The 27,368-nt window shown below is 49.6% G+C and overlaps 1 protein-coding gene across 18 annotated transcripts in view; it reads left to right on the forward strand.

The window, feature by feature from the left end:
* ANKS1A (ankyrin repeat and sterile alpha motif domain containing 1A) overlaps positions 1-27,368 on the forward strand; it is a 106,091-nt gene that overhangs the window by 39,658 nt on the left and 39,065 nt on the right. For 11 of the 18 annotated variants that reach the window (XM_068660105.1, XM_068660108.1, XM_068660109.1 and 8 more), the window contains 4 exons: positions 24-116; positions 3,946-4,063; positions 10,138-10,715; positions 24,430-24,480. In XM_068660105.1, coding sequence (XP_068516206.1) covers positions 24-116; positions 3,946-4,063; positions 10,138-10,715; positions 24,430-24,480 — 840 coding nt within the window. The remainder of the gene's footprint in view (positions 1-23; positions 117-3,945; positions 4,064-10,137; positions 10,716-24,429; positions 24,481-27,368) is intronic. The other 7 variants (XM_068660110.1, XM_068660116.1, XM_068660118.1 and 4 more) reach the window with 2 other exon arrangements.

Consider the following 27,368-nt stretch of genomic DNA (forward strand, 5'->3'; position numbering starts at 1 on the left):
GACAGTGGTCTTCTAAACTGCAGAGAGAACGGCCACCCCCGCCTGCCAAGCCACCGCCTGATGAAGAGGAGGAGCAGCACACGGAGAAGAAGATAGGTCATGGTGCTTCCTGTGAGGTACGTGACACTTGATCTGGGATGCTTTACAGGAATGTGGTTTAAAGATCAGTCCTCCTAATCTGGGAGGAGCCAATTTTGATATTACTTCCCTTGCAAATTGGGTTGTGAAGTGTTCTTGCACTCCAGCATTGCTGTTACTTGCCATGGGAACTTCCTTTGTGTGGTTCTTCCAGGGCACCTCTGTTTTGACCTCAGCCTTGCTTTCCTATTCTTGGCTGGGAATTCCCATAGGAAGAGTTTTTTTTTTTTTTTTTCTGTATCACGTTGTGATGTGGACTGTTGCCTGTTTGTAATGATCCCACCAAATGCATCTTCACTTGAGACTGAAATCCAGTGGGGCGTTAGTTCCTGCTTCCTCTTAGCTTCCAGCTGTGGAGGAGATGCGTGGGCTTGTAGATCCCACTGACCTGAACAGGGACCAAGGTCTTGAATTCAGACAAGATTCTGGCCCAGCATTTGCTAAAGCTGCCTTCTGCAAAGGTCATTTTGTGTGAGCTGCTTTTTAATTAAACTCAAGCTCTCTTGTTCTGCGTTCTTGCTCCTGGGCTTCCTATTGCTCCTTTTCATTCACCAGCCCACGAACTCAGATGCGAGGGCTCTCCGGGAGACCTCAGTATGGGGGTGGAGGTGCGTGTAACCACAAATGTGTCTTGCAAACCTCTCACACCCTGGAAAAACTTCAAAGCAAAACCAAACCTTGTGCATTTCGTCACTTTTCCAAGTGCAGTCAGATGCACGTAAAACAAGTGAAGTGTCTGCTGCCTTTGGCTGTCGGAGCACACTCCAGTTCACTAGATGCTTTGCTTTGAAGGTGTTGATCCACTGGGTTTCCTACAAGGCGTAATTGCCATCTGCTTTCTGAAGTATATCAAATCTACACAAAACATAAGCATACATTATTTGCTTTAATAGAACTGACTTTTTATAGAAAGTGAAGCACCAAACGGTGCAGAAAGAGAGCGCAAACTTGTGGACTGGTCTCTCTGCAGCTGTTGAAATGGTTTTCCAGCGTATGATATAACCAGTCACACGGCTGGCTCTGAGCAGAGATCTGGATAGCACAACTGGTCCCAGCACAACTGGAAAGCAGAACTCATTTATGGCAGTAAGCGTGTGGTGACTGCTCCTGTTGAATTGTTTTGCCATATTTAATTATAAAACACCTCCTGTGTTGTCCTGCCGTTAAAGGCTTTGGAAACTGGATCCATTAAAGGCAACCTTGTTGTCAAATGCTTGTGCACAAAGGGACTCACTAGGGAAATCTTGATTTGTGACCACTTTAATTGATATAAGATAGTCACTGTGTAAAGCTGCCTGGAAACGACCTTCTAGATGTACTGAGAAGGCAGTTTGGGTCCAATTGATTCTTTTTCTTTGTGTACTGCTTCTGGGGTGCTCAGCTTTTCTGACTCCTGCTCTTCATTTATCATCCCAGCACGTTCTCTCTGGGTTGGGCAGGCACCAACAAGAATATATTTAGGGATTGCTGTAAACTTCTTGAAGCAGCATCCTGATCTACCCTCCTCCAAACAGGCTCTCCCACGAGGGCCAGGATAGTTAGTCATCGAATGTTCTGGGGTTGGGCCAAACTTGAGTTTTAAAAGTAGTCTTTTTATTCCCTTGCCAGGATGAGGGCTATCAGTCAAAGCAGATGTGCACAAACAAGAAACTTAACTTCCATCGTGGAGAAACGTTAGCACAAACAGGCAAAAGAGCTGATTGTTTGGAGAGTGCCGCCGTTCGCTATCAGCAGAAACCTTCTGGGTTTGTAGCTGAATAAGGTTTTGCGTTGTCAAATTAGACTCCAGTTTAATTTGTTTACTACTCATCTCCGAAAGGGAAGTACAGACGAAAGACAAGGCGCCGTGATCATTCCTGCAGTTTGGTCTGCAGTTCTTGGGGAGGAAGGAGAGAGAAATGAGATCATTTAGCCTTTAAAAAGTCTTTCAAAAACAAAGTCCACTTCTGTGGATTAAGTACGCTTTATGGAGCATACTCGCTATTGACAACCTCTTACTTTTAGGCTTTGGTAACAGTGAAGGGATGTTGAATGCTCACCAGTATGTGTGATGAGTCAGAAGAAGGTTGTATTTGACTTTGTTACTCTTGGTTGCAGAGCTTGCAGAGTGAGCACGGTTCTCCAACAAACAATGGAATTTATTTTAAGTGAATTTTAATTTGAGGCTCTGTTTAAGGCTTGCGAGGATAAGAAGTGGAAAAAATCAAGTGCAATCAGGCCTGTGAATGTATACACAGTCTTTTACAAAGCAAAAGCTGGGAAGTGCGTGCTGCTAGGGAGCCACTGTCTTCAAATGTGCTCAGAGCATTCGAAAGAGGACGGCACAATCCTCATCATCTGCAGGAGCCTCAGGAGCACACTAACGCCTGGCTGGAGGTCCAAGCTACAACTGTTATGACAGGCTGCTGCTGTGCAGTATTTTTCCAAGATCTCTGGCAAGGGCCTGTTACCTACTGTTATGGTCTGATGTTTTTGTGCCACCATCTGGTCAGAAGTTTTTTTCCGTAATTTGCTCATTATGAGCTCCGTCACCTGAAGAGGAGCCGGTCTGGCTGACAGCTCATGCTCGAAGCAGATAGAATAACTGCTTGCTTTGAGCACGGCCTCCTTCCTCCCATTGCAAAGCACACTTAAAAGCCAGCTGGGTTTATGCAGGGGTGGAGGATTCCTGTGTGTCTTTCCAAGACTCCCTAAATGGCTTCTAGGGCTCCTAGCTAGATCACAGGCAGGTAGGAACCTATTTGCCCTTGAAGAAACTGATGTTTCCACCTAGAGGAAGAAATGGGTGGTGGTGCTTAGCCCTCTGTCCAGGCAGTGGCAGTTCCAGGAGCCTGTGGGCAGTATGAGAGCCTTCCTTGGGGCGATGTGTTTGGATCTATTCTTCCTGCCTTGGCAGCAGGCTGGCATCATTTGCTCCCAGGCTCAGGTTTGACCCTGCTGCAGTTGTGTTCCCGGACAGGGTTGCCTCAGCCTGCCAGGGTCTGGCCAGGAGATGGTGCTGAAAGGCAGCCGACCATGTGGGCAGGGTGCCTCGAAGCCCAGTTCATCCCCATTAGTACTGGGATGGCACGTGTGGCTCCCAAAGGGTGTTAAATGCAGTTGGCCTTGAGGCAGACCAGGATGCGAATCTGCAGCAAGGCTCGTCTGGATCCTGCAGCGAGACTGCTCCCTGCACAGGGATGGTGGCTTCCCAGCAGTTTGCTGGAGCTTCTGCCAACAAACCAGCTCTAATCGGAGGCTTTGGGGATTAAAATGAGCACAGTCACTGCTGGGCATCCTGAGGTTAAACTCTGTTCCTGTACTGTGTTGCCTGAGGTCTTCGTAGTCTTAAACATGCTGTACGTCCCGAGGTTAGGAACACCAGGTCTGAATTCTGGAAAGGTGGCAGGGATTTGTTGTTTTCTCTTTTTGCAGCCGTGTCCTGATAGAGCCAGTAGCTAAATAGTGAATGACGATGCAAATTCCAATAGCAACAGTAAGTCTGAGTGGGGATGAACAAGAATAATGTGCTCAGCTCTTTTCTCACCCCCCGGGCTGTCTGCAGACCTCGCACAGTAAATCAGTCAGTTAGTGCTAGAAAGCTGTCAGCAGCCTTAAATACTAGAAAATAAAGGGATTTGGTGGTCTTTCTTTTTTAAAAAAAAAAAAAAAAAAAAAAAGGCAGTACATTTTGGATAACACTCCACAGCGAAGGTGTCGCCGCTGCCAGTTCTGTGCCTAAAGCATGGCATAAAGAGGCCTTGTGCTTCATTGCAGGGATAAATAGCAGTGCTTTGTGGAGCTCTACATTATGCTGTTTTTCATTAGGCCTCTGTTGCACGAGGAAAAAGCAGGGGAAGTGGAGCCGAGGAAGAGGAACACCCGTACGAGCTGTTGCTTACAGCAGAAACTAAGAAGCCAGTTGCGGTGGATAGAAAAACAAAAGGTAAGTGAGCATCCAAGAAGCAGGGCTGTTTGGCTTAGATGTGTTTAACAAAAATATAGAGGGCAGAGTAATTGGAACAATTAAATGCTGTTGGGTGGGGCATCTGGATTCTGTACTGCAATTGTTTTGTTTCCTGGTAATCTGCCCTCTTGTAAATGAGAGATCAAAACATTCCTGTACAAAATGTACACGGAGGAAGAGCAACTCCATTATCCTGACAGCTGAGACATTGCAGGGACCTCCTGTGTTAATTCAGAAAGTAAGCACACGTTGTGCACGGTCAAGTAACTGCGGAGAGGTGGAAGGCTGTGCCGTGCTGGGACAAGTGAGCTGAACCAACGCTGGCATCTCAGTGAGCCCCGTTCTCCATCCAGCTGGATCTGAAGGCGTCCTGGTGTTGTGTTTGTATCGGCAGACGATCAGCCCTGCTGTCCCAGTCACAGAGTCAACGTGCTGCTGTGCATTAAAGCTAATTTAAGACGTGAGCTAACGAGGAAAATAAACCTGTGTAGAGCGAGCTCCTCTGTGGAACTGGCCAGGGTTAAGTATTGAACTCGGGTCTCTCGTCCCAGAGGGACTTTTGGGCTTTACAAAGGATCTAGGAACACCTTGTCTCCTGCGTTTGGCTGTCGCTGGGCTTTTTGGCTTACCTTCAACAACAACAATAAAAGATTTGTTTAGAGGAAAAATATCCCTTGCTTTATTCAAAACTCCTGAGCCGGAATCTGGGAGGATTTAGTTTGGACTCTAAACCTGGAAACCATCTCATTTTGAGGATGAACAGAGGATAACGAGGACTCAGTGTGATGCCTCACTGAGTGCCCTGTCAGACCTGCAGCTTTCTTCTTCCTCTCCTCTCCTTGCAGCACGATAGCTCTCGTTCCTTGTGTCCTGCTGCACTCAGCTTGTACGGGGCAGCACAAGAGGTCATTGTTTTCCCACCAGCGTTTGCCAAAGCCACTTGCTGCCTGAGGCAGAGTTAGGATGCTTTTCAGGTTGGTGCTTTGCCTTCTCAGCTGGGGAATAGTGACAGCTATTGAGCCGGAATCTTTCAGGCGATCTTTTCAGCGTGCAGCTATTGCTGATTATTCAAGTGTGAGCTCCCTCTGACACTTGGGCTCCGTTCTATGGCTGCCATAGCCAGGCTTGCTTAAAATGTCATCAAAATAGAATCCCAAAGGAGAGCATGTGCTTGTTCTTGATGTCCCTTCCCTCGTGGTGTGGGTGCTGCAGGCTCTGTAATCCCCATCCCAGGGAGAAGTGGAGGGGAACACCTTTAACGTGGTGATGGTCGGAGAGCGGTCCTGTCTTGCTGTACGGTAGGAAGATGCCGGCTGTGCCTCCATGGTTTGCGGTCTGTGGAAAGTGTTGCTGTGTTTGTAAAGAACCTGAAGCCCTCTCCAGTGCTGTGGTGGGAGAAATCCAAGGAACACAGTGGAGTTCTCATCTTCCAGGGCTTGTTTGCTTTCTTCAATACAAGTGGTGCTATGGCTAACGCAGGGAGAAGGAGCTTTGGGTTTAAAGGAGGTGAAGAGCTGCTTCTGGGGGGGGAAGGTGCCCAGCCAGTTTATTTCTCACCTTGTGTGTTTCTGAAGCTTGGCAGGGCCATCTCCCACTGCCCTTCGTGTGGTGCTGGATCTGGAAAAAGGAGATGGTTGTGAGGGAGATGATTGTGACCCTCTAATGTTTGTTTTTCCTTCTGCAGAGTGTACCAGCTGTTTCCCAAGGCAACTCGGTGCTCCTTGTGGCATAACTGCACGTGTGGCAGGGTCCATGTACTGCAGGAACAGGGGAGCTTTCCCAGGGCCCCCTGACAGCTTTCACCTACTTCTTGTTCTCTCAGGGACTTTGGATTTCTTGGCCCCAGTAGGAGATGAGGCAGCTGGTTAGCACTGACTTTGTGTTGTTCATCTTCTCGCAGCAGTTACAGGTAGCTTCTTTCTGCACAAGACATTTCATAACTGCTCTGCAAGGCTGGACCAGCTTTGAAATCCGCATTATTAAACGGGGAGCAAAAGCAAACGTTGCCAGCTTTTGCAGTCACTGGGGTCTGATGCCAGAAGGACATGGGGAAGGAGATGTAGCTGAGTCTGAACTGTGAGTGCGTGCTGATGTGTGGGGAGGAGACGTCTGGGGAATAGCGGAGTCACTTGGGCAGAAGTTAAACGAGGGCTGAGTGAAGAACTAAAGATCAAATTGGGGTGTTTGAGAATTTTTCCACCTCTGGATCAGAAGGGTCCTCGAGCATCAAAGGCAGCAGTTTAATTCCAGGACAAGGAGCGGGCTGAGGCCTGGCTTTGAATTGCTTCTTGGCCCTCGATCTGAGAGGATGTGCTTCTAGATGTTACTTGATGACTTCTGGAGGAGTCTCTGGTCAGCGGAGAAGGACTCTGATTCTTACAGGCTATTGAGAAGGGCTTTTCAGGGCAGCTCAGAAGCAGGATTTCAGGCACGCTGTTCTTAATGGAGTCTTTCATCTCTGATAGCAGCCTTTGTGCCTCTTGCTGCAAGTTGTCTTGTGGCCAGTGGCTGGATGAATGTGCTATTATCCGCCTGGCTTCGGTCGCCTTTTGTGTGCGCTGCAGCAGTTTGCTGTCACATGCTGGAGCACTGGGGAAAGTTGGCTTCATGTTTCGGGCAGGGTAGCAGGAGGGGTGTGAGCCAAATGCTTTCCCACCTCCTTTGGTAAGGCAACCACGGGCAACCGCATGCGTGAATTCGGGGCTGTTGGGCTTTGTAAGAGGACTTGTAAACTGGCCAGGAGTGGTGAGCTGTGCACGGACTGGTCAGGGGGAGACAACTGCTGCATTGAGAGAGATCTGGTGGAGATGGCAGGGTTCTGATGCTTGTCTGGCTTCTCAGAAGAGCTCCCCAGAAGTGCTGTCAGCAGTAACCAGCCTCAGGTAGGACTGCCTTGCTTCCTTCTGGTGGTTATTAAAGGTTGGTACTTGTTGAGGTTCTGCTGGGCTATGGATAGCCTGAGTGCTCTCCCTTTTTGTCACAGGACAGGCCCTTTTCCCATGGCTTTGATCCAAGCCTGCGTTTCTGCCATCGTAATGTATTGAGGAGCTTCTGTGCAGAGTAACATCAGTGATCGCTGGGCAGCTGGGACAGTGTTTCACTGCACTTTCTTGAAGGGCACTAGGGGAAGGCGTGCAAATGAACACAAGTTCAAGTAGCTTTTGGAGGATAAATTCTGCCCCAGATGACCAAGGTGATGAAACAAGAACTTGGGCACGCTGCACACTTCTAAATTTCACACAGTACCTCACCATGTAAATGAAAGCTTGTGTTTCTATTTTACTGCAGTTATAGGTTATTTTTGCACCTCTAAAGTAGTACTCTAAAGGCCAGCTTCCCTCTCTTCTCTAGCCTTTCCTGCCACAGGAGCTAGATTTGCATGATCATCACTTGACAAACTCTGGTGTGCTGTAGCACAGGGAGCCTTTTCTAGATGAAGATTAGAGACTGGCACATGCCCTCCTTAGTTCCAGGGTTGAGGAGCTTGAGCAGAAGGCAGCTGCAATAACAAACTGATTCTCATAATGAGGGGCATGAAATAAATCCTGCTGGTGATATATAGGGTCAGCACACCAGCTGAATCACGTAAGTAACCTATCCCAAAAAGGTACACATCCTGAGGTGGCCACTGGACAGTGGTAGTTTTGGCCTCTCTTCTCCTCATCCTGAGGCTCCTTGAGTTGAGACCTCAAAAGATAAGACCCGGGGAACCCTCTTTGCACCCAGCCTGTGCACCTCAATGATTTCCTTCCAACATCTGTTCTTCTGTCTGCAGCTTTCAGGGCAGGCCTGTGTTACATGCTCTGAAACGCCTCCTTCAAGACATTCCTCATCTTCTGTGCAAGTGGTGTTGCCCTCGCTTCATCCCTTCCTTCCCTGGCAGCTCTCTTGTATTTCAGAGTCTTTCTTCATCAGCTCGAGGATGAATGGGTGGCTGTGATTTCTGTGCAACAGGAGCCCTTTTGTGAGCCTCTGGAGCTGGATCTGGAGCACTTTGTTCTGGCCCAAGCGTTCCAGCACGTGGCACGAACTTCTACCAGCCGTCTCTCTGCCTTCAGCAGAAATGTCAGTAAAGGTTAAGCTGGGACATGGAAGGAATGATCTCCAAGGGAGGAAAGAGGAGAAGAAAAGCTTTTGAATTAGTAAAAGTAATTTCCTCCCTGCCAGGTTAATGTGACTGTCCCGTCAACGCCGTGTCCCTCTTACAGGATCTGTGGTTTTCCTTATACCGGTCTCTCCTATGAACGCAGCGTGTCTGATCTCTTCTAAGGTTTCTCTCCAGCATCACAGCTTCAGATCTTTTTGCAAGCCTGGTCTTGAAATCCTCTGATCAGGTGCTGCTGGTGCTTCCCAACCTCACTTGGAAATGGTGCAGGTGGGACTTTGGGGTGACACCTTCTGCCCTCCCTTTGGCAGCCTCAGCTACAGCACTTGTGGTGTGTGTGCCCGTGCAAGATGATCAACAACTACTTCATTGTCCTGGAATCCTAAACTCATAGGATCCGGGATGAAATAAGCCCCAGCATCACTTGACACCAGTGAGAAGCGAGGTCTGCCGGCACGCTGCCCTGGCTGTTAACCTCCGTTCGGGCTTTTGCTGTTCCTGACTCAGCTGCCAACCCAGCAAGCTGCTTTTTGCATTTCTGTGGAGTAAACAAATGCCTGCGAGGGACTAGCCTTGTGCTCGTCAAACCCAGGGCGTGTGAGACCCCAGGATCTGAAGTGGCGTGCGGAGATAAATGGCTCATTCAGGGTGCTTTCCTGCCTCATTTCTGGTGTGAGGACGTACCACAAAAACAGATGTTAGTGTTTGGAAATGACCTGGTCAAGCCCAGTGCTGGAAAAGCTACTCAAGGGGGAAGGAGTTGATTGCCCTGTTGCTGCTAATAGCGGCTGCTTGTTAAAGATATGCAACGTTTGTGTTCGTTCGTTGATTTGCCTCTTAGTGAGATGAGGATTCCTTTGCCTTGGCTCCCGAGAGCTGCTGTCTCACATACCAACCGAGGAATTTCCTCTTCATGTCTAAATACCATCTTTCTATTTCAGAGCTGTGTTGTTGAGGTGCTTTGTTTTATTGCTCCTTTACAGCATAGTTTTACGTGTCTTCAAACTGCAGAATGCTTCTAGGCAGTAAATAGAAGCGTTAAAATTTCCAGACAGCTACACGCAGGTACATAGGGAACGTAGGGAAGCAGAAGTTGCATTTCTCAGCTTTCCAAAGGTTTCCTTTGCAGTTGCAATGTGTGTGTGTAACATGACCAAGGTGAGTACTCATCTGTTGCTGCACATGCTTGGCAATTGGGATTGCTCAATTATTCATGATTTATCCAGGACCCCGGTACCTGATATTGAAGATGTTAGTGCAGGAGTATCCGAGAAGTGTCACATTTCTTTCGGGGACAGCCAGCAGTGCCCACAGCTCGCTGCCTTAACAGATCAGCCCTGCCTGTGCTCAGCGGTTGGCTTGCAGGAGAGAGCCTTTTTGATCGAGATTTTTATTGCGTAAACTGTTTATTTCTCTCCCCTGAGTAAGGAGGAGAGGTTAAACTCGGAAACCACTAGGGAGGAAAGCAATGTTTTTTCTTTGGGGAGCGGATTTTGGAACTCGCAGGTTGATTGCAGTCCAGAAGTTTTTCCCACCCTGCAGCTCGTGCCAAAAGCAGGGAGCGCTGCTCTAAATAACACTTCGGCCTTTATGGAAATGCATCAGATGTTCCAGGAGCCTCCGTCTCTGCTTCTCCTACCTCACTTGCTCTCTGCAGGATATAGTTAGCACTTCTCTTAGCCTTATATAGCAAGGACTGATAGTTAGTGTTAACAGGAATAAAACAACAAGGAGAGCTGCCAGATTGCATAAATCAGGCCAGTGTTTGGAATTTCGTAAATGCCATGACTTTGGGTACAAGTTGAGCACGCGGAACAATACGGAACTGTTCTCTCTTTATCTCTCCCTCCCTCACCGAGGGAGGGCAGGGGGAGAGCTGGAATTTTGCTGCTTCTTCTATGGTTTTTAACTTTTTTTTTTTTCCCCTTCTGTTTTCATCCCCTTGAAGACCACAGGAGGAGCAGTGGCAGCCGCAGCCAAGACTCTGCAGACGGCCAGGACATCCAGGTTCCAGAGCAGTTTTCAGGGTTGCTCCACGGTTCTTCCCCGATCTGTGAAATAAGCGAGGATCCTTTCAGGCTCGTTTCCTCCGCGGAGAAAGGAGGCACGGAAGCTACAAGCCACCCACCTGCTATGCAGCTGGAGGATGCTGCCTTACCTGCCTCTGGATCAGTACGGACCAGCTCTCCAGACCAAAACCAGAAAGCAGTCTATGCAACCGTCCAGCACACGCACGCCAACCGGGCGGATCCTGAAACTGTAGTCACGCCCCACGTGCTCCAGCACCCCGGCGGTGCCGAGGACGAGGGGGACAGAGGTGGCGCTGTGGGCAGAGCCCACCCGGGGAGCAAGCCCAAAGCCGAGCTCAAACTCAGCCGAAGCTTGTCCAAATCGGACTCGGATCTTCTGACCTGCTCTCCGACGGAGGACGATGCCATGGGGAGCCGGAGCGAATCGCTCTCGAACTGCAGCACCGGGAAGAAGAGGCTGGAGAAGTCCCCGTCCTTTGCTTCGGAGTGGGATGAGGTAAGGCTGAGCTTGCTGAGGAGCTCCTGTGCCAGGGATGGGTCTGCAGAGCACGAGGTTCTCCCCTGTGTTGGCCTTTGGAGGGGGTCCTGGGTGGTTTTCATTGCTTCTGCTAGCTCTCACATCTCCTCCACAGGCAACTGCTGAGTTGTGTTTGAAAGAGGCTTAACTGGAGTGGGGGATAAGCAAAACTGCAGGAAGTGGGGGGGCTTCTCAAAAAGTGGGGGGGCTTCTCAAAAAGTGGGGGGCTTCTCAAAGCTTATTGTTTTAAGTTACTTCAATTCAGGGCTTGGTTTCTCATAAGCAAGCCAGCCAAGTTTTACCTCCCCAAAATGAGGGAGGGCTGATAAGTGGTCCCCATCTCTTCACACAGACCTCTTTCCGATCCTTCCCCTGTAGGCTCCCAGCATTTAGAGCAGGGGCTTTGTTTCTGGGTCCCAGCTGCTGGGGGGCAAGCAGTGTCCTGGGTTCACAGAGATAGAAAGAAGAGAGCAATTAAGCTGCTCTGTGTATTTAATAGCTCCCGCTTCCCTCTTCCCATATTTATTTCAGAGGCTTGTTAGTCACTTTATTGTACTACAGGAGGCTCGTGGATAGTTAAATATTTCATGCTCAGAAAGTTGGCCCTAGTGAGCCACTCGGGCGAGATTAAGTGTCCCTCGGAAACCCAGCACCGCAGCATTACTGAAACATTCTTTGGAGATGATTCTCTGCTGGTAGAGCAGCGGCGCTGCAGAAGAGATAAGCTCAGATGAACCACTCTTTGTACACTGAAAGGAAATAAAAAACCCTGGCGTGTGCTGGGGGTGAGGGGTTGTGTGTGCCGGCCGTGTAAACTCGTGGCAGTTGGGAACTGCTGCCTCGTGGGATGGTTGTGCCCCCTGCTTGCCTGTCTGCTCACCGACTGAGGCTCAGCTGCCTCTCTTATCCCTCCCCAGAGATAAAATGACCTCTGCTGAAGGTATAGAAAGATGCTGAAAGCCGAGAGGGAATCCCTCCTCGGCGTGAGCCCATCTTTCAGTTCATGCTCCTGCTCCCTCCTACTCCCTGTGTGTTTCAGGGTTGCCAAATATTGGTTTTCTTCTGGAGGTGCTCCGGTTGCAGAGGCGTTGCTGGTTAGTACCTGGACTAGTCGTCCAGCAGCTGTTAGTGAAAGATTAAATAGCAGAAAGTGTGTTTGAAAGGCCCAGATAGGTTTCCTGTGCTCTTCATGCCTAAGTGAGCTGTTTACAGTCAAACGCTGAAAGGGAAAGGAGCCTTGGGCTCTGCAGGGCTGCACAGCTTCACCAGTAGCAGAGGTCAGGCCTTCGTGTGCCTGTGCTTCCGCTGCTGGGAGAAAGCAACCTGCAGAGCTCCTGCCCTGGCTGTAAACAAAAAGCATCGCTTCCACCCTGCGCCAGCCTAACAAGCCACCGGAGGGAAATCAGCTTCCCCTTCACACCACGTTTAGGTGAGGAAATCATAGAAAGAACGCAAAAAATTCACATCTGCCCATAATGGAGCAGGTCGAGTGCAGAAAAAGATTGGTATTAGCAAAACCTGATGTTTTGGCGTGCTTTCCCAGCTTCTGACATGATGAATTTAAACACCTCGTGCGATTGCTGTCATCGTGTAGCAGTGCCCTACAGCTAGAGCACTGATTTGCCCTGGGGTCTCCTGGCTGTCACTGACCCCTTTGAATGATTCTGGACGAGTTTTTATCCTCCCTGCCTCAGTTTCCCATCTGTGAGATAGCAGCAGCCGCTGCAGGGTGTTCAGGCTCCTGCTGAAAAACCCTGTGTGAACCTAACCATTCTCCCAAGAAGAGGGTCAAGCCACCAGCTGGGGATTCAAGCCTTTAGCTTGATTTTTTCTTTAACATCTCAGGCCTCTGTACCGGTATATTTAGGGTCTCACTCTGACTCCTGGAGCACGTGCAATGGTTGCACTCTTCGGAACTGTCGGCAGGAGGGGCACCTTCGTGGGGCAGAGCATTTTTCTGTGGAAGCAGCATGAAAGGGAGCTGCTGCTGGGTTCATAGGGCCAGGCAGTTCTCGCTCTGAAATACTGCGAGGCAGGCTTCTGTGGCGCCTGGTAAGAAGTGGCAAAGATGCACCTGCAAGGAACATTTGGGGTTTTTTTTTGCAGTGATTTGTATGTGCAGAGAGGGGCTGATCCGGCTGGTCATAATGGCAACAATGAGACTGAAACATAAATGTAGTGCTGTTGTTAGAGGCTTAATTAGTCCTCTGAATGGGATAATGCAGCTGGGCTGAATTAAATGCGACTTGCAGCCTCCAAATTTACCAGGCTAATACAAAACCTTGTTGAGCCACCCCTGTTAGCGATGCTTTGGCTCTTCCTCTGTGTCAAGGAGAAACAATGGCAGATTTATACGCATTATTCTGTTAATTTTAATGGTCTTTATGCAGGCAGCTGAGGAAGAAAGTGATCCACACGCAGCTCTGCGACACGCGGCTGTAGCAAACAAGCGAGGGATTTCTCCCACTGGCCTTGCCAGCAGAAGGAGTGTCTGTTCGGGGCGCTGGGGGCGTGGGGAGGGACCAGTTCGTGCCCACAGACAGATGGGATCTGTGGCAGAGGCCAAGCTAGTGTTGCTCTGGGCCATGGGTGACTGCTCAGCTAGCCTGGCCGGCCAGAGGCAACAGGAAAATCTGCTGCTTGGACGAGAGGGGTCACATCCCTCCCCAGCAGAGCGCCGCGAATGCCCTTTGTTGGAAGTGGAAGGTGGCGCCGGCTCCACCAGAAGGGTGGGATGGGGAAGGAATGATTCACTTGGCAAAGCTCAGCCCCGCTCCCAGATGCAGGGATGAGCAGTTCCCCTGCTCCCAGCGCCTGGCCCGAACCACGGCTCACGCTGACAGCAGAGCTCTGTGCTGCGGAGGAGCCTGCTCAGCGCCTTCCCGTCCCGTGGAGCACGAACCCGCCGTGTCCCCAGCTGCTGGCAGATGTGAACTCTGCGAGCAAGCCAGGGAAATGACTGAAGCACGCAGCAATGCGTTGCCCAGAGAGCTGGGGGCGAGGACCCGAAGTGCTCTGTCCTCCGCTCCGGAAGCAAGGTGAAAGGAAGGCGTGAGGAGGCAGCGCCGCTGGCCCGCATAAATATTTGAGTCCTCCCAAACTTGGCTGAGGGCTAAAATGATCAATTTGTTTTTCATAATCAGCTCATAAATATTTTGCAGCTGTGAGATGAGCACGCAGCCGTTGCGGCTCGCAATGAATTTTGCATGGGGGAATCAACTGTGTTTGTGTTCCCGCAGGAGGAGGGGGCTCTCGGTGCCCGGCCCCGCTGCCAGCCCGCTTCCCAGGGTGCATTAACTCGTGTCTGTGCTGCCTTCCTCCTCCACAGAGCAGCTCCAGCTCTGTGCATCCACCCAGGGCCATGTGCAAGCAGGTGGAGGTGGGCAAACCTTGTAGGGATTGATCCCAGGAGGGGCTGAACTGAGCTCCCTAGCGATCATCTGCTGGCTCAGGTCTCTGGATGGAAGGCAACCTGTAGCCCTTGAATGCGACCAGTCAGCTGTTTATGGAAAGCTAGAGGATATACACCATCTTTGCTTTGTCCTGAGCCCGTTCTATCTGATCACTTTTGGATGGGTTTAGCTTTTAAATGATTCTTTCCTCCCTCTGCCCCAGCTTCTGACACAATTTTTCAGGGTCCTTTCCTCCTTCTGACACATCAGCCTGTCAGTGTTGGAGGGAGCCTGACCAGGCTGGTGTTAAACATCACGATCGCTCACCGAGCTGCTGCAGCTCCTCGAGGGAAGCAGCTTCCTGATGGCGACGGTGATCGGTTTGGGAAGGGATCGAGGGATCTCACACAGGGCCCAGGGCTGGGCTGCAGGAGGCCTCGTGCCACAGTCCTCTGGAAACAAAAGCAGGGGCTGTGGCAAACGCTTTCCATCCCCTGTGCTGCTGTCAGGCTGATAAAAGCGGTGTTGTGAGTATCTGGGAGATGCGTCCTGCTCAGCTTCGGTCCTTCCTTGGCTTCAGCAAAACCCCAAAATGTTGGCAAGGGGCTTGGCTTCGTGAATGTAGGTGCAGTGCCTCTTGTAACAGGTCTCGGATGTGCTAGTGCAGTGATCCCTGCTTCACTGCTGTGCACATTCTTGCCCTGAAAACAAAAGCAAGGGGCTTCCCTGGCGGCCTCAGTGTCTGATGTTTGACACAGCGCGAGGCCCCTTGTCTGGACAAGCAGAAACGAGCCAAAGTCGTGGAGATCTCCCAGGTTTGTGTCAAACTGTCACACAGGTCAACATCAGTTAACATCTGGGGTGTTACAAAATGAGGATTTTAGGCCTTTTTTTAAACAGAAAGCCTGGTTTTAGTGGGCAGGCCTCTAGCTTTACAAAGCTGGTGCTGGGAAGGCTGCTTCCTCCTGTGAAGGGTCCCAGATCCCTGACAAGGCTCGGGATTTGCTCTCTGGGGATAGCGAGCCAGCCTCTGCTGGGCCTTGGGAGTTTTAGAGGCTCCTGGTGTGGTTGTTTGTGACACAGACGTGGTCTGGGAGGTGCAGCTGGATGACCTGGTGTCACCAGCCCCGATGTGCTTCCATGCTTTGAGCTGAAACGCCTGGCGCCGAGGCCTGGCCCGGTAAGAAAAATGGTCTCTGAAGTGTCTGGGGGCAAAGAGCGAGGCACGCTCCTGAGAATCAGCTGCAGACCTGGCTCCTGACACCCCTTAATTCTCCTCTTCCAGCTGTCTGCTATCAAGTAAGTGGCTCCAAGGTTGAATTTGTAATGACAGGCTCAAAGGCTCCAGCTTCCCAGAATGAGGCGGCTGCTGTGGCTGCTGTCTTGAGCTCTTTTAGGGAGAGATTAAACCCGCTTCAAAAGAAACTCTGGGAACTGAATAAAACATGCATCTTATTTTAGCTTCCTTTAGAAAAAGGAAATGCACAGTCCACCACTTTGATGCATTTTTCCCCCACGTGAATTAGCTGATGAATTAATGAATATTTTGTCTAATTACGGCGCTGGACAGCCATCGTCTCCTACAAGTGATTGCCTCTCAGCTCCACATTTTGCTGTCAGCTCAGCGAGGTTTCTTTCCTGTTTGCAGTAGGTCTGGGTGTGTTGGTACATTGTAGGTATGTTGTAGGGGTGTTGCAGCAGTTGCCGATCCATTTTGGGGGTCTTCATGTCACAGGAGCAAACCACACGCGCAGTGCCTTCCAGCCCAGGTTTTGAAGAGCTGGGGAGCAAGTTAGAGGTGGTTGCAGCTAGTGGGGTGGCCTTAAATACTCCAGCTCCATTAACCTTGTCAGGCTGCTCGGGTATTTAAGGACCTGGTGGAATTAATGCCTCAGCTACACTCTTACTGCTGAGGATTAAGAACATTTGCATTGAAATGTGAAACTTTCAGGAAAGCTCTTGATGCAAAACCTGCCACTGCCTTAAAACAGCGCTCAGAAGTTGAGATTCAGAGCTGCGAGCTGGTGTTGAAAGAAAAATGCAAATATTTCCCTCGCTGTTCAGGGGAAGAGCTGCTATTTTTGGGCCTGGTGAAATTGCATCCTGTAAAAGCTCAGTGTTTCTTGTTATGACAAGCTCACGCGGCTTACCTGCTGGGTAGCGGCTCCCAGATGGCCCAGTGCTGTAGACCCAAATCCCGGTGTTTCAGGTGAGAAATGCAGTTGAGAAAACAATATGTTCAGCCTCTCCACGCTCGTACCACCTGCAGCACACAAGCTGTCCTGCCTGGGCCAAGGACAGCCCTGCCTTGCAGGCTGCAAGGCTCCTTTTGTCCTTGCCATCTACTGATACTTCCTAAACATTTGTGCTTTGTTCTTGTAATTCTGGTGTTTAAATCTGAAGGCTTCATTTTGCCCTGGTTTTGAGGTTGGGGACCAGGCCTGTTCTCCAGCTGCGGGTGCTCAGCATGCTTTGCAGCCCGTGTCCTTTGCCTCGAGCTGGCCCTTATTTCCAAGTACTCATTCCAGTTTGCCCTTTGCCCATTTTGAAATGTTTTATAAATTGTTGGTTAGGGGAAAAGTAGTAATGTGGTCAGTATTCTTATCCTGATTTCTGCTCTTCTAAACAAATGTGTCCTTCAGGCTCTTAATTGACTTAATTAGTGGGCTGATTCTTCTATTATCTCCAGATCCCAACGTTTCCTCTTGCTTTCCTGTGCTAAGGTCAGGAATTCTTACATAACCCTCGATGTTAAATCTTTCTTTTTCCCTTTGCCCCCAAAGGCAAGATTTCCTTTGTCCTGATTAACGTTGTGAAAGCTTTTGTGTTCTCACAGTTCAGGTTTGCTTTATTGACTGCAGGCGCTGAAGCTGGAAACCAAGACTTGAGCTAAGCAAGCCAAGCCAAACTCAGACAACTTACCAGCTTTGTAGGTAGGAGTGTTTGGACTTCTGGTCTGGAAGGTGAATGTAAAAACAAGCTTACTTTATTCCTGGAGTCAACAGCAAGGTTTAGACATAATAATTTTTGCCAGTTCTTTGAATCATATCAATTCGTCTGGAACTAGACAGGTAGCTGGGGTAGCTCTTCACTGGGCAGCTTTCAAAATCTAGTGTGATTTTGCAGCTCAGCACTTACCCTGGGCATGGAAGAAGCCTTCCATCCAGGCGTTCGTAAGGATTTGTGGAAATGCCCTCAATCCAGAAGTAAACGCACAGTGACTTCTCTCCTCTTATTTATAGACCACCAATTACAGGCTGAACATGTCCAAATTAGCGTGCATCTAGAATAACACAATTTCTGTCCACTATTGCTGTGTATGTTAACTTTGGCTGTGTATTAGCCCAATATTTGTGAATCAGAAGCTTTTGATTCACTAATGTAAGTTACTCATGCTCTAGCGGATATCTTGGTTATGTAAGGATCTGGTGATCGTCAGTGGTTTCAAGACTCTTTCTGGACCAGGAATGTCCAGCCAGTGTCCTTACTAAATTCAGCCTTTCCTTATATTCTCTTCTATTTTACGTCACGTCTTCAAGCACTTCAGATGTTTTATTTTTAAAATCGTGTACGTGTGTATATATATAATATACAGTCTTTCTGAAGCCTCCAAAGCAGGCTTAACACGCTGTGTTGCATTCTGCACACTGGAGAAAACCTTTGCTCCAAGAGCCTAACGAATTGTTCTTGGCTTTGTGCCTTGGGATGAGTGAGTATGAAAATGTAGCTGCGGAGAGTCTTGAGTTGCTTCGATATTGTTAAGGGTATTTTGCTTTTTTTATTGTGAGTTCAAAATAACTCACATCTGGCCATTTCACTTCTCTGAGCAGATGCATTGTCTAATTTAGCCAGCTTTTTTGTCATATTAACATCTAATTTAACTGTGTATATTTGAACATACAAATATTTGTATATATTTAAGGCTTCTGAAACTGCAGATCCATGATACACCGGTTGTGAAGTGCAAATTTATATTACGAATTCCTTTTATTTTGGTTCGTGTTTGGTTTTGCACAAATCTCTGAATTATGAGTCTATAGACAGGAGGAGAGTGGTAAGAAACAAGTCCCTGATCGAGGTCCAAACGAGTCTCTGTGACTGTTACTGAGCTAGAAAATGTGTGCGTTATCACTAACAAGCAGTTGCAGTGTGGCTTGCAGTGAACACCAAACTCAGCGAGTCCTCGCGCTACGTGCGGAAGACGTATGCTGCTGGAGCAGGATAAAGCACGGGAACCCTGAAGTTTGGGTTTTGAAATGTGCCTCCAACAACAGACTCACTTTTGGAATCCAGGTTTGAGTTAATGAAAGCAGCCTTAGATTTTCCAGGCCTTTGACATTCGTTCTGCTGACTTCCTAACCGCTGGTACACGCAGAATGCACCAGGTGATGACATGAGGCTGCTGCTCTACGGGCTGCCGATGTGGAGAACATAAGAACATAAGCCGCAGCATCGTAAACTACATCAGAAGAGTGCTTTATGTGCTGTCACCGCTCTGGAAGTGAGATTTGTGGCCCAGATCCAAATTCCCAAGGACTGCTTTTGCAGTAAGGAGCCAGCAGGTGTTGTACCTGATCCTCCTCCTGCTTGCACCCCCGTCCCTTTCAGAGATGTGTGGGATGCCATCCAGCCATCCCGCTGCTCCACCAGCGTATCCCAGCTGGGTCTGAGCAGCCTTGCTTCTACACTCAGGGCTGAAATATCAGTTAATGATATCAGTTCTGCATTAACCGGAGACTTCTCTGGGGAGAATGCCTTAGATCATTTGTCTTCTGCATCAGCAGGACAAACAGCGGAGCAGGCAGGACCTAATTGCGTGTTAAAGCAGCACCTGTTATATTGTCTCCCAGATCAAAGTCTGCACACAGGATCTTTTTGGCCTGCCTGCGAGTGCCCTAATCACAGTGGCATTTTGAGCCTGTGGCACGTCGGCTTTTCACAGATCCGCGTTTCTGTCTGTTGGGTTTGACCCCTCTATTGTTATCCGTGCTATTGTCACGTCAGGCTGCAATTATTGTGTGTCTGCAAAATGTTTGGAGGCTGCAGCGAGCTCAGTGCGTGGTGCTGGGTGCTCACCGTGCCTTGCTGTACCGAGCTGCAGGAACAGCAAGAGCTTAGAAATGCAGCTAAGGAAGGCAAAGAAGCACCTCACGTGTAGTGGGCTTCACGTCGGTGCCACTGCTGGGGAAGGCTGGCTGGGCACATTTTCACCATGTGTTTCCTCTTCTCGAAATGAGAAGCAGGAGGAGCCGGGCTGGAGCAATTACCACTGCTCCCAGAAGCCTGGAAAAGACAAAAGCATTGGCAAAGAGATGCTGCTGCCATTTGGGGGATTTGTGGTGTAAATGAAGTGGGTATTAATTTTGGGATGCTCACTGAGACTACTTAGAGCTGGTTTTTCATTCCGCCTGTCCCTCCTGCTCCGGGTGCTGGTGTTCAGCACCGCTGTGCAGCTGCTGCTGGACTCACTTGCTCCGTCTTGACCTCCTCCATTCCCTCCGGATCACCCGCCGCATCCCCTGAGAGATGATTTCACAAGTCAGTAATTAAAAAAGAAAATCTGAGATCTCCGTTAAAGAGCTCTGCTTTCTTTTTCTTCTCCAAGCAACCCCAAAACAACGTGCCCTTGTTTACTGGCAACCCCATAGGATGCTCAGAGACATCAGCAGGGTCTCGTGCTCAGCTGGAGCCACCCCATAAGTGCCTGACATGCTGCCAGCCGTGCTGAGACGGCTGGGAGCTGGGCTTTGTGTGCAGGCAGGATCGCCTCCTTGCAGCCAACCACACAGCTTGGGGTTAATCTTAATTTCATTTTATTTCAGTATTTCAGCTTTGCTACAGTATTGGTACAAAGCGGAAGCATCGGGTGAAGATGTTCAGTGCTTCCCCAGTATTGCCCATGGACCTAATGAATCTCTTTTTTTTTTTTCCTCCTATTTTTTACAGCAAATCCATTAGGCTGTAGTGAGGCTGATCACTTGGTAATTGGGGGCGTGTTTGTTGTACTCAGAGGGGTTTTTAAACTCGAGAAGCAGCTTGTCTGGATTTTATAATCTTAAACCCAATATGCCCCATCCCTCAGGTGTAAAAGCTTAGAAATAATGAAGTCTTAACCCCTGACACTTGCTCGGAATTGCAGAAATTTAAAATACTGATAACCCTTAAACCCAACTTTGAGTAGCTTTCAAGAATGAAACGCTGCTGGTGCTGCTGTCTCGTCTGCTGGGTTTTAGCCCTAGGTGAATTTGTACGGTAGGTTACGAACCCCTTAATAATAAGGATTTATAATGGGAATCCTGATATATTCTTAATTATTTTTATGCTGTAGGGTGTCATTATAATGCACTAATACCATACACGTGGTAGATAGTGGGCCATTTATTTCTGCGTGTTTTTATTTAATTATAGACCTTTATCTGAATAACTCTATTGCTCGGTGTTCCTATTTCTTTGCCACTTGTGCAGGCATGCTGTAGCTTATCGTCCTCGTGACCAGGCTTCGGGGCTGCTGGCTTTAAGCTGCCAATTTGGGAAGGAGCCCCAGAGGAAGCAGAAGGTCTTGACCCCACGCAGGGTTTTCCCTTTTCATGTGCAGAGCTCAGAAAGAGTGGGGCAACGGCGTGTGTGGTACCAGGAATCATATCCCATAAGGGAAGGGAAGGCCAGGGAGCACCAGGCAGAGTTTTTGAGGACAAACCCTGATGCACTGGGCATTTCTGTGATGGCACAGCTGGCGGTGCCCCTGTTTTGCCCCTGTTTTGCTGCTGTCAGCTTTGGGTGAGCTGCTGAAAGCGCTTCAAGGGAGACAAAGTAATTTTACGTGTGTTTTATATAGGTGTGCGTGTAAAGACATACCTCCAGCTATAAATCATGTTCTGTTTGGTGTAACACGTTCCCTGTTTGGGCGGCACCGGGGATCCTGCAGCAGCAGCAGGGGAAGGCAGTCTGTTCCATCTCGTTCCCTCCGTACCCGATTTAAACCTGATTTAACAAGCCTGAGGTTGTTACAGCGATTTCAGGGAAAAACACTTCATTGCAGTTCTTCTCCAGTGCCCCCGAGTTAACTCTAAACGCTGTGTTTTTTTCAGGGTGCAAGCATCAAAAGGGCTCTCCTTTGCGTACTGAGGCATAACTGGATTTTAACGGTGATATTTGGCTCCTGAAACACGCTCCCTGCAAAGGAGTGTGAGGAAGGTGTTGGGAAGCGAGCGCTGCGTGGAGAGCTTGGCTGGCATCGCCTGTTTTGTCTTAGGCACGCTTCCAGCTAATGTCCTCAAACCTCCCCTTCGGCTTGGCCTTCCTGATGCTGACCTCAGGAAGCCTACAGCCTCTAAACGTGGCTGGCTGTGGGGCTCGGAGCCCCGCCTGGAGCTTTGTTTGGGGTGGAGGTGTGGGGTTTTCCACCTGCGGAGCAGCAGCGTGGGTCGCTGTGCGCGGCACCTGGAGGCTTTGACCCTCCTCCAAGGGGATGGAAGGAGCGGGGGCTCTGCTCCTGTGGGGCAGCAGAGCTGGGCTCTCAGCACTGTTTGCTTATCCAGATGCTGCCGTGCCCACATGTATTATTTTTTCTTCTCCCAGCACAACCTTGATGTGTCCTTGGGAATCAGCGATGTGCAGGGATGAACACAGAACTCCTGCATTTAGAGGGGTGGGAAATCCCAGGGCTTTTCTGCTGGAGGTTTGTTTTTTCCCTAGCCCCTTCCAGAAAGCTGCACTAGCATAAAGATGCCCCCAAACCGGGGCGAGTGCCATCCTAACGGAGTGCTACTTGATTTTGTGCTTTCTGAATGAAGCTTCCTTCCCCTGCATGCAAATCAGTGGATGCAGACAGCTCGTGCTGTGAAGCTGCCTTTTCTTTCGGTGATAAAAGACCCCGGGACTCGTTAATCGTCCTCTGTCTCTCTCAATGGACTCGCTGGCTCCAAACTTCAGCGCTGGCTCTGTGAAGGAAAATACGGAGAGATTAGCATGGACCCCACGGCTTCGTGTCCATCAAGGGCAGGGGAGCGGAGATGAAGCCTGTTGGGGCTGGCTGCGGAGCCGTGCCTCCGGGGACCACGTGTGCCAGCCCTCATGCTGCCTATCCTGGGAGAAGGAGCCCCAAAAGCTCTCCGTGCCAGACCTTTGGCACTGCCAGCATCACATAGGATGGGGCTGCCCTCCTGCAGGAGCCTGACCCCCTCTAGGGCTGCCCGACAGCCCCTGCAGGGCGCGTTCAGAAGGGAGGCGATATTTGGGGCTGGTATTTTGGGGTCCTGCTCACATCAAAAGCCATCCCACATCTGCCCCCAGAGCTATGGGATGGAGAGTTGCCTTGCAGGACTTGTGTCAAAATGTCCCGTCTTGCAGGGAGAACAAACCAGCAACCAGCTTGGCTCTTCCTGGGCCCTACAAACAAATGCCTTTTTCCTCCATTAATCAGAACTCGGTTGCTCGGGATGGTTTGTTTGAAGATAAAGTTCTGTTTGGGAGTAAATTGCCAGTTGCTATGTTGTCGTGGCTGCCTGCCTGCCTGAAGAGCTCACCACTTCCCCGGCCCCAGGATGACTCTGGGCCGCACCCAGCTCCTTTTTTTTGGGGGGGTATTTTTATTTTTCAGCAAAACTTAGGCAAACGCAAAAATAAACTGGTGAGCTTTGGTGCTGGTAACCACTCTGCAACTCCTTCCTCTGCATCCCTTTATTTGGGGCTTGCTGGAGGACTCATTTTTTGCAGCCTTTCTCCCAAGGGATTTCAGCTTTGCAATACTTTTGCTTTCTTTTGTTGAAGGGTTTCTGCTCAGGGGCCGAAATACCTTTCTAGCATGGATCCAGCTGCACCTCTCTTGGAATAACAGATAAGATTACATGAATTTAGGATGCAAAAGGATGTAGTGGTTTTATTTCTGTGGATGTTTAAGTATTGAGGAAGAAAAACTGTCCAACCTGTTCAGAGAGGGATGTGTGGTGCTTCAGTGGAAAAAAGCAGGTTAAGCCAAAACAAATCCGAACTGAGTGTTCAGGCTCAAGCTACGTCTGGGCTGCAGTGCTATATTTAAACACGGTATTTTTGTGTTTTAATAATTAACCACTGGGAAAGAACAGCCTAAAAAAATGGTGGTATATGCTATTTTCAAGGTATCTTCTCTTCCATCCCCGTTTTAGTGCCACGGAGTGCGGCTGAGGACTGGTTGTGGAGGTCGGGGATGCTTTACAAATCGACTTTGGGTTTGTGTCCCTCCCCTCTTCTCATCTATTTGCAACCTCTTACCACCTAGGACAAACCGATCAGCCTCAAGCTGCTGTTTGGGCTGGCAGGTGACCCGGGGGAGTGCTGTTTTTTGTGGAGGGCAGCGGGGAAGCAGGACTTCCCTGTGTGCTAATTGTGGCGTGGTTCTGGCTGCTGCCGGCTGGAGCCCGTGTGTAGCAAAGGATGAGCGTGAAAGGTAATCCTTCGGGTGATTGTTTCATTGTTTTGTGCAGCACAAGGCAATCCCCTGCTCTTGAGGAAAAGCTCTTGGGTGTTTTGAGTGCCTCGGAAGCACCTGCAAGTCGTCACTGCTGCATTTTGAGCGTGGAGCTGTCAGTACTGGGGACTGAGCCCAGAAAGCAGCGCGGCCTTCTCCTAGCGCAGGGCGGTGCGACCCAACCAAGTGAGCTTGGGCTTGGCACCCAGAAGTAATCTGTGCTTTGAATCCAGCTATGGAAACGACCTGCAAGCAAACAAGGAAGGAAGCAAATTTGTCAGGGTGTCAGACCATGGCGACCTGCCCTGCTGCAGGGGAATTCATCCCGGCTGCCCGCTCGGAGCAGGGCTCCCTCTGGCTTCGTGTTGTCCTCTTGTCTGTGGCATTTGGGCACCTGGTCCCTGTGTGCATGGGAGAGAATTGTCCTTGGGCAGCTCCTGGCTGTGCTGGGAGGAAGTGGGAAGGTGGGGAGAGTCCTCCTGGCCTGCGCTGCCCTCCATGGGGCCGGGATGCTGCAGCCACTCGCTCCCTGCAACAAGCACATGGTGGGGCTGACCGCTCCTAAAATCAGGTTAAAACTTCCTATTGTCCTTCCTGTGCTGTAGAAGAGAAGAACTGCAACTGGTAAGGGTGCAGGAGAGAAACCAAGGATGGAGCATGGTGGCAGAGGGAGGAATGTTGGCTGTCCTGCTGTAAATCCTGGGAAATAAAAGATTTCTTGGAACGAGCAGCTGATGGAGGGAGCTGAGCTGCCTCGTGCCAAACAGCAGCCACTGATAGCTCTGACCGACGAGGGGCTGCGAACACAGTTGTGAATCTGCCCCAAATGTGCTCTTGTGCTCTTTGCCTCCCCCAGCAGCACCGGCAGCAGTCCCCGCACGTCTCCAGGGCTCGGCGGCAGCACAGCGTAAGAGACCTGCAAAGCGCTTTGCCTCTGGTGCTGGGAGACAGCCTGAGGGGGCTGGGGCTGCCTGAACAAATGCGCTTCTCCCTCCTCTCCTCCTTCCCTCCCCACCTCTTTCTTCCCTCTTGGTGACCAGTAGGAGAAGCTTGGCTGGACCCAAGCGCTGCTTGCTCCAAATGATCCCCAGACCAAAGAACCTCCAGGGCTTCCAGAGCCACCCGAGTGAACGCCTTTCCGATAAAGATCCCAGACAGTGGGCACGAGAGCGGCTCCAGCTTGGAGTACGTATCTCGTAATGAAGTTAATTGACGTAGATCTGCACAGCTTAATGTCCTCAAACTCCTGGAGCTTGAACTGGATTGACCTTAAGACCCAAATTCGGCAGTGAGCCTTCAGGGTTGTGGCAGCATCCCAGAAATCCTTATCCCAGAAGTCCTGCTGCTGCCCAGGCTCGGTGCTTGCCTATAAAGAACAAATAAAGGCATCGTTATAAAAACCCTTGGTCTTATTTGGAGATGAGGTTTGTTTTGCACCACCCCCATATTTTCCTCCAGTATCGCCCGTCCGTTTTGGACCGGTGGCACGTCAGGGCACCACGAGCCTTGAAAGCTTTGCTGGGGAGCATTTGCTGCTTTGCTGGGGCAAAAGCAATGAAAACAGGTGTTTCTTGCTGAAACGGTGGCTGGCAACAAATGTGCCTTGAGAGACTTGGGTTACCTCTGGGTTTCAGTCCATAACCTTTGCAGAGAAGCATGAGGCAGCTAACGATTTTCGCTTACCTGCTACTGTCTGTTGAGCAGAAGCTGCTGCAGCCCTCGTGCTTTGTTCAGGCTGCATCGCAAAGAGAAATGGAAAAGTTCTGTAAAGCTGAGCACGTGGAGAGGAGCGGGGCTGGTGGAGTGAAGGTGACTGCCACAAATGCCTCCAAAGGATGAAAAGAGTTAAAAGGCTTAATTGTGGTAGGGGAAAAACTCTGCATCGCAGGGCAGACTTGAAATTATTATTTTTTTCCCCTTCCTAACCAGTACCAGTTTAGCTGACCCCACACTTCTGTTGTCGATACTGCAGAGTTGCTGATTTACGCAAGAGCCTTAGGTTAGCTGAAAAACAAGTGTTTTTTTTTCCTTGCAGTTCTCAAAGCTGTATTTCTGGGGCTTCCTTATTCAGCCACATGGAGTCTAAATAGCGAGATCAGATGACACGATGACTAGCCGTGTAATTTTTATCTGCAGAAAGGGCTAGTGATGTGAGCAGTTGCAAAATGAGCCACCCTGCCCGTGTTTGATTTTATGCTTGTCATTTAGGAGCTGCTTTTGTCCACTTGAGATCGGGGTATTTTTGCCTTGGCCTCATTCTTTTTAGTGCATCCTTTTAAACTCGAGCTTAAAATCCCATTTCTTGTACAAACAGCTTGCAATTTTTGATAAAAGCTCTGAATGACTCGGCTCGTGTAAGTAAAAGCCTTCATGTTCCCGGCTCTCACATCAAATCTCTGTTGTCATTTTTACCTTCCTATGAAATAAAGGATCCGATGGCTCATCCTGCTGCTCTGTTGGTGGCTGCGTTAACCATTCTGCCAGGGTGTGACGGCTCCTGCCCTTTGTCCAGGACCAGCCCCCTGATGGGGAGAGAGCCCGGCACTGCTCGGGCAGTTTTAGCAAAGGTCACATTCAAGTTCTGGCTGTGTTTGGGGGCAGAAGAGCAAAACCCACGTCTGCCCTGTGCTGACAGCAGGAGCTGCACATCCAGCGACTTCAAAACCCTGCTTTTATCATTCTCAAGCGTGCCTCACTTCCCTACGTGTTCAAATTCTGATTTATTTCTTTCAGGCTGGTCTTCAAAGCTCGCAGTAAACTGGCGTTAACTGTATTTTAAGCCCAGCAGAAGTGTTTGCCCTCGTGCTTTTCCAGGGGCAGGGTACCGTGTCCTTTAATGACTCTTGCATGGACGGCGTGAATGCCTTCTCCCCGGTGAAACCAAACGTTACAGCCAACTGCCTCCGCTGCCTGCGAATGAGAAGGACTTGACTGGAGATCTGACTTGGCAGGAGTCTGAAAGCTGGCTGCTTTTTCTTTCACCAAAAAAATCCCTAACCTTAATGGAGTTCAGCCTCGAGCTCCGATTGATTTTGACTGGAAGTCAGGCCCCCAGCTCCTCGCAGCGTTTCCAGGAGCTCTGCTCACTGGCTGGGTGCTTTGGGGAGTTTGTGCAGCTGCACCAAGAGAAGCAGCACGCCCAGGTCCCAGGCTTGTACAGGCTGGGGGACGAGGTCCAGGAAAACTTGGATTTCCTCCCCCAGCCTGTCCTTAAAAGACCAGGGAGGGAGAAAAAGCTGTGTAAGAGTTCATTTGCTGTTTTTTTCCCCCCTTCTGTTGCCAGTCTGTGCATCGGCTTTGCATTCAGCAGCAGCCACTCTCAAGTGTCTCACAGGAATGTTTTCTTGGCAGGTTTTTATTTGGGAATCCCACTGGAGGCTTTTTTTTTTTTCCTCCTGTTTGGTTATAGATTGAAGACTGGGGTAAGCAAGCAGAGCTGAGCCTCTTGAGGGTCTCATTGCTGGCTGGAAAATAGTGGACTTTAATTGTAGGATGCCTTAAAGTATTGAAAACCCTAAATTGACTTACTGAGCTGTAATTTATCAGCTCTTCCATCTTAACAGAGTTAATCTAGTAATTGTCACCATCCGTTTTCCCTCTGCAGCACTACATTACAAAATCTCAGTTTACAAACTCTGCTCAGTTGTTCTTCCAAGTTTCTCTTGTTACTTAAGGATTACTCTTGTAGCTTTGTGAAAGTTACAAATTTAAGGTTTTTTGTTGTTGCAAAAGCGATCATTTATATCCAGCTCCAAAGTGGACTTGAAAAGGCAGCATCTCAGGAAATAAAGTTTG

Source organism: Anas acuta, chromosome 24, assembly GCF_963932015.1.
Source record: "Anas acuta chromosome 24, bAnaAcu1.1, whole genome shotgun sequence".
NCBI classification, from domain to species: domain Eukaryota; kingdom Metazoa; phylum Chordata; class Aves; order Anseriformes; family Anatidae; genus Anas; species Anas acuta.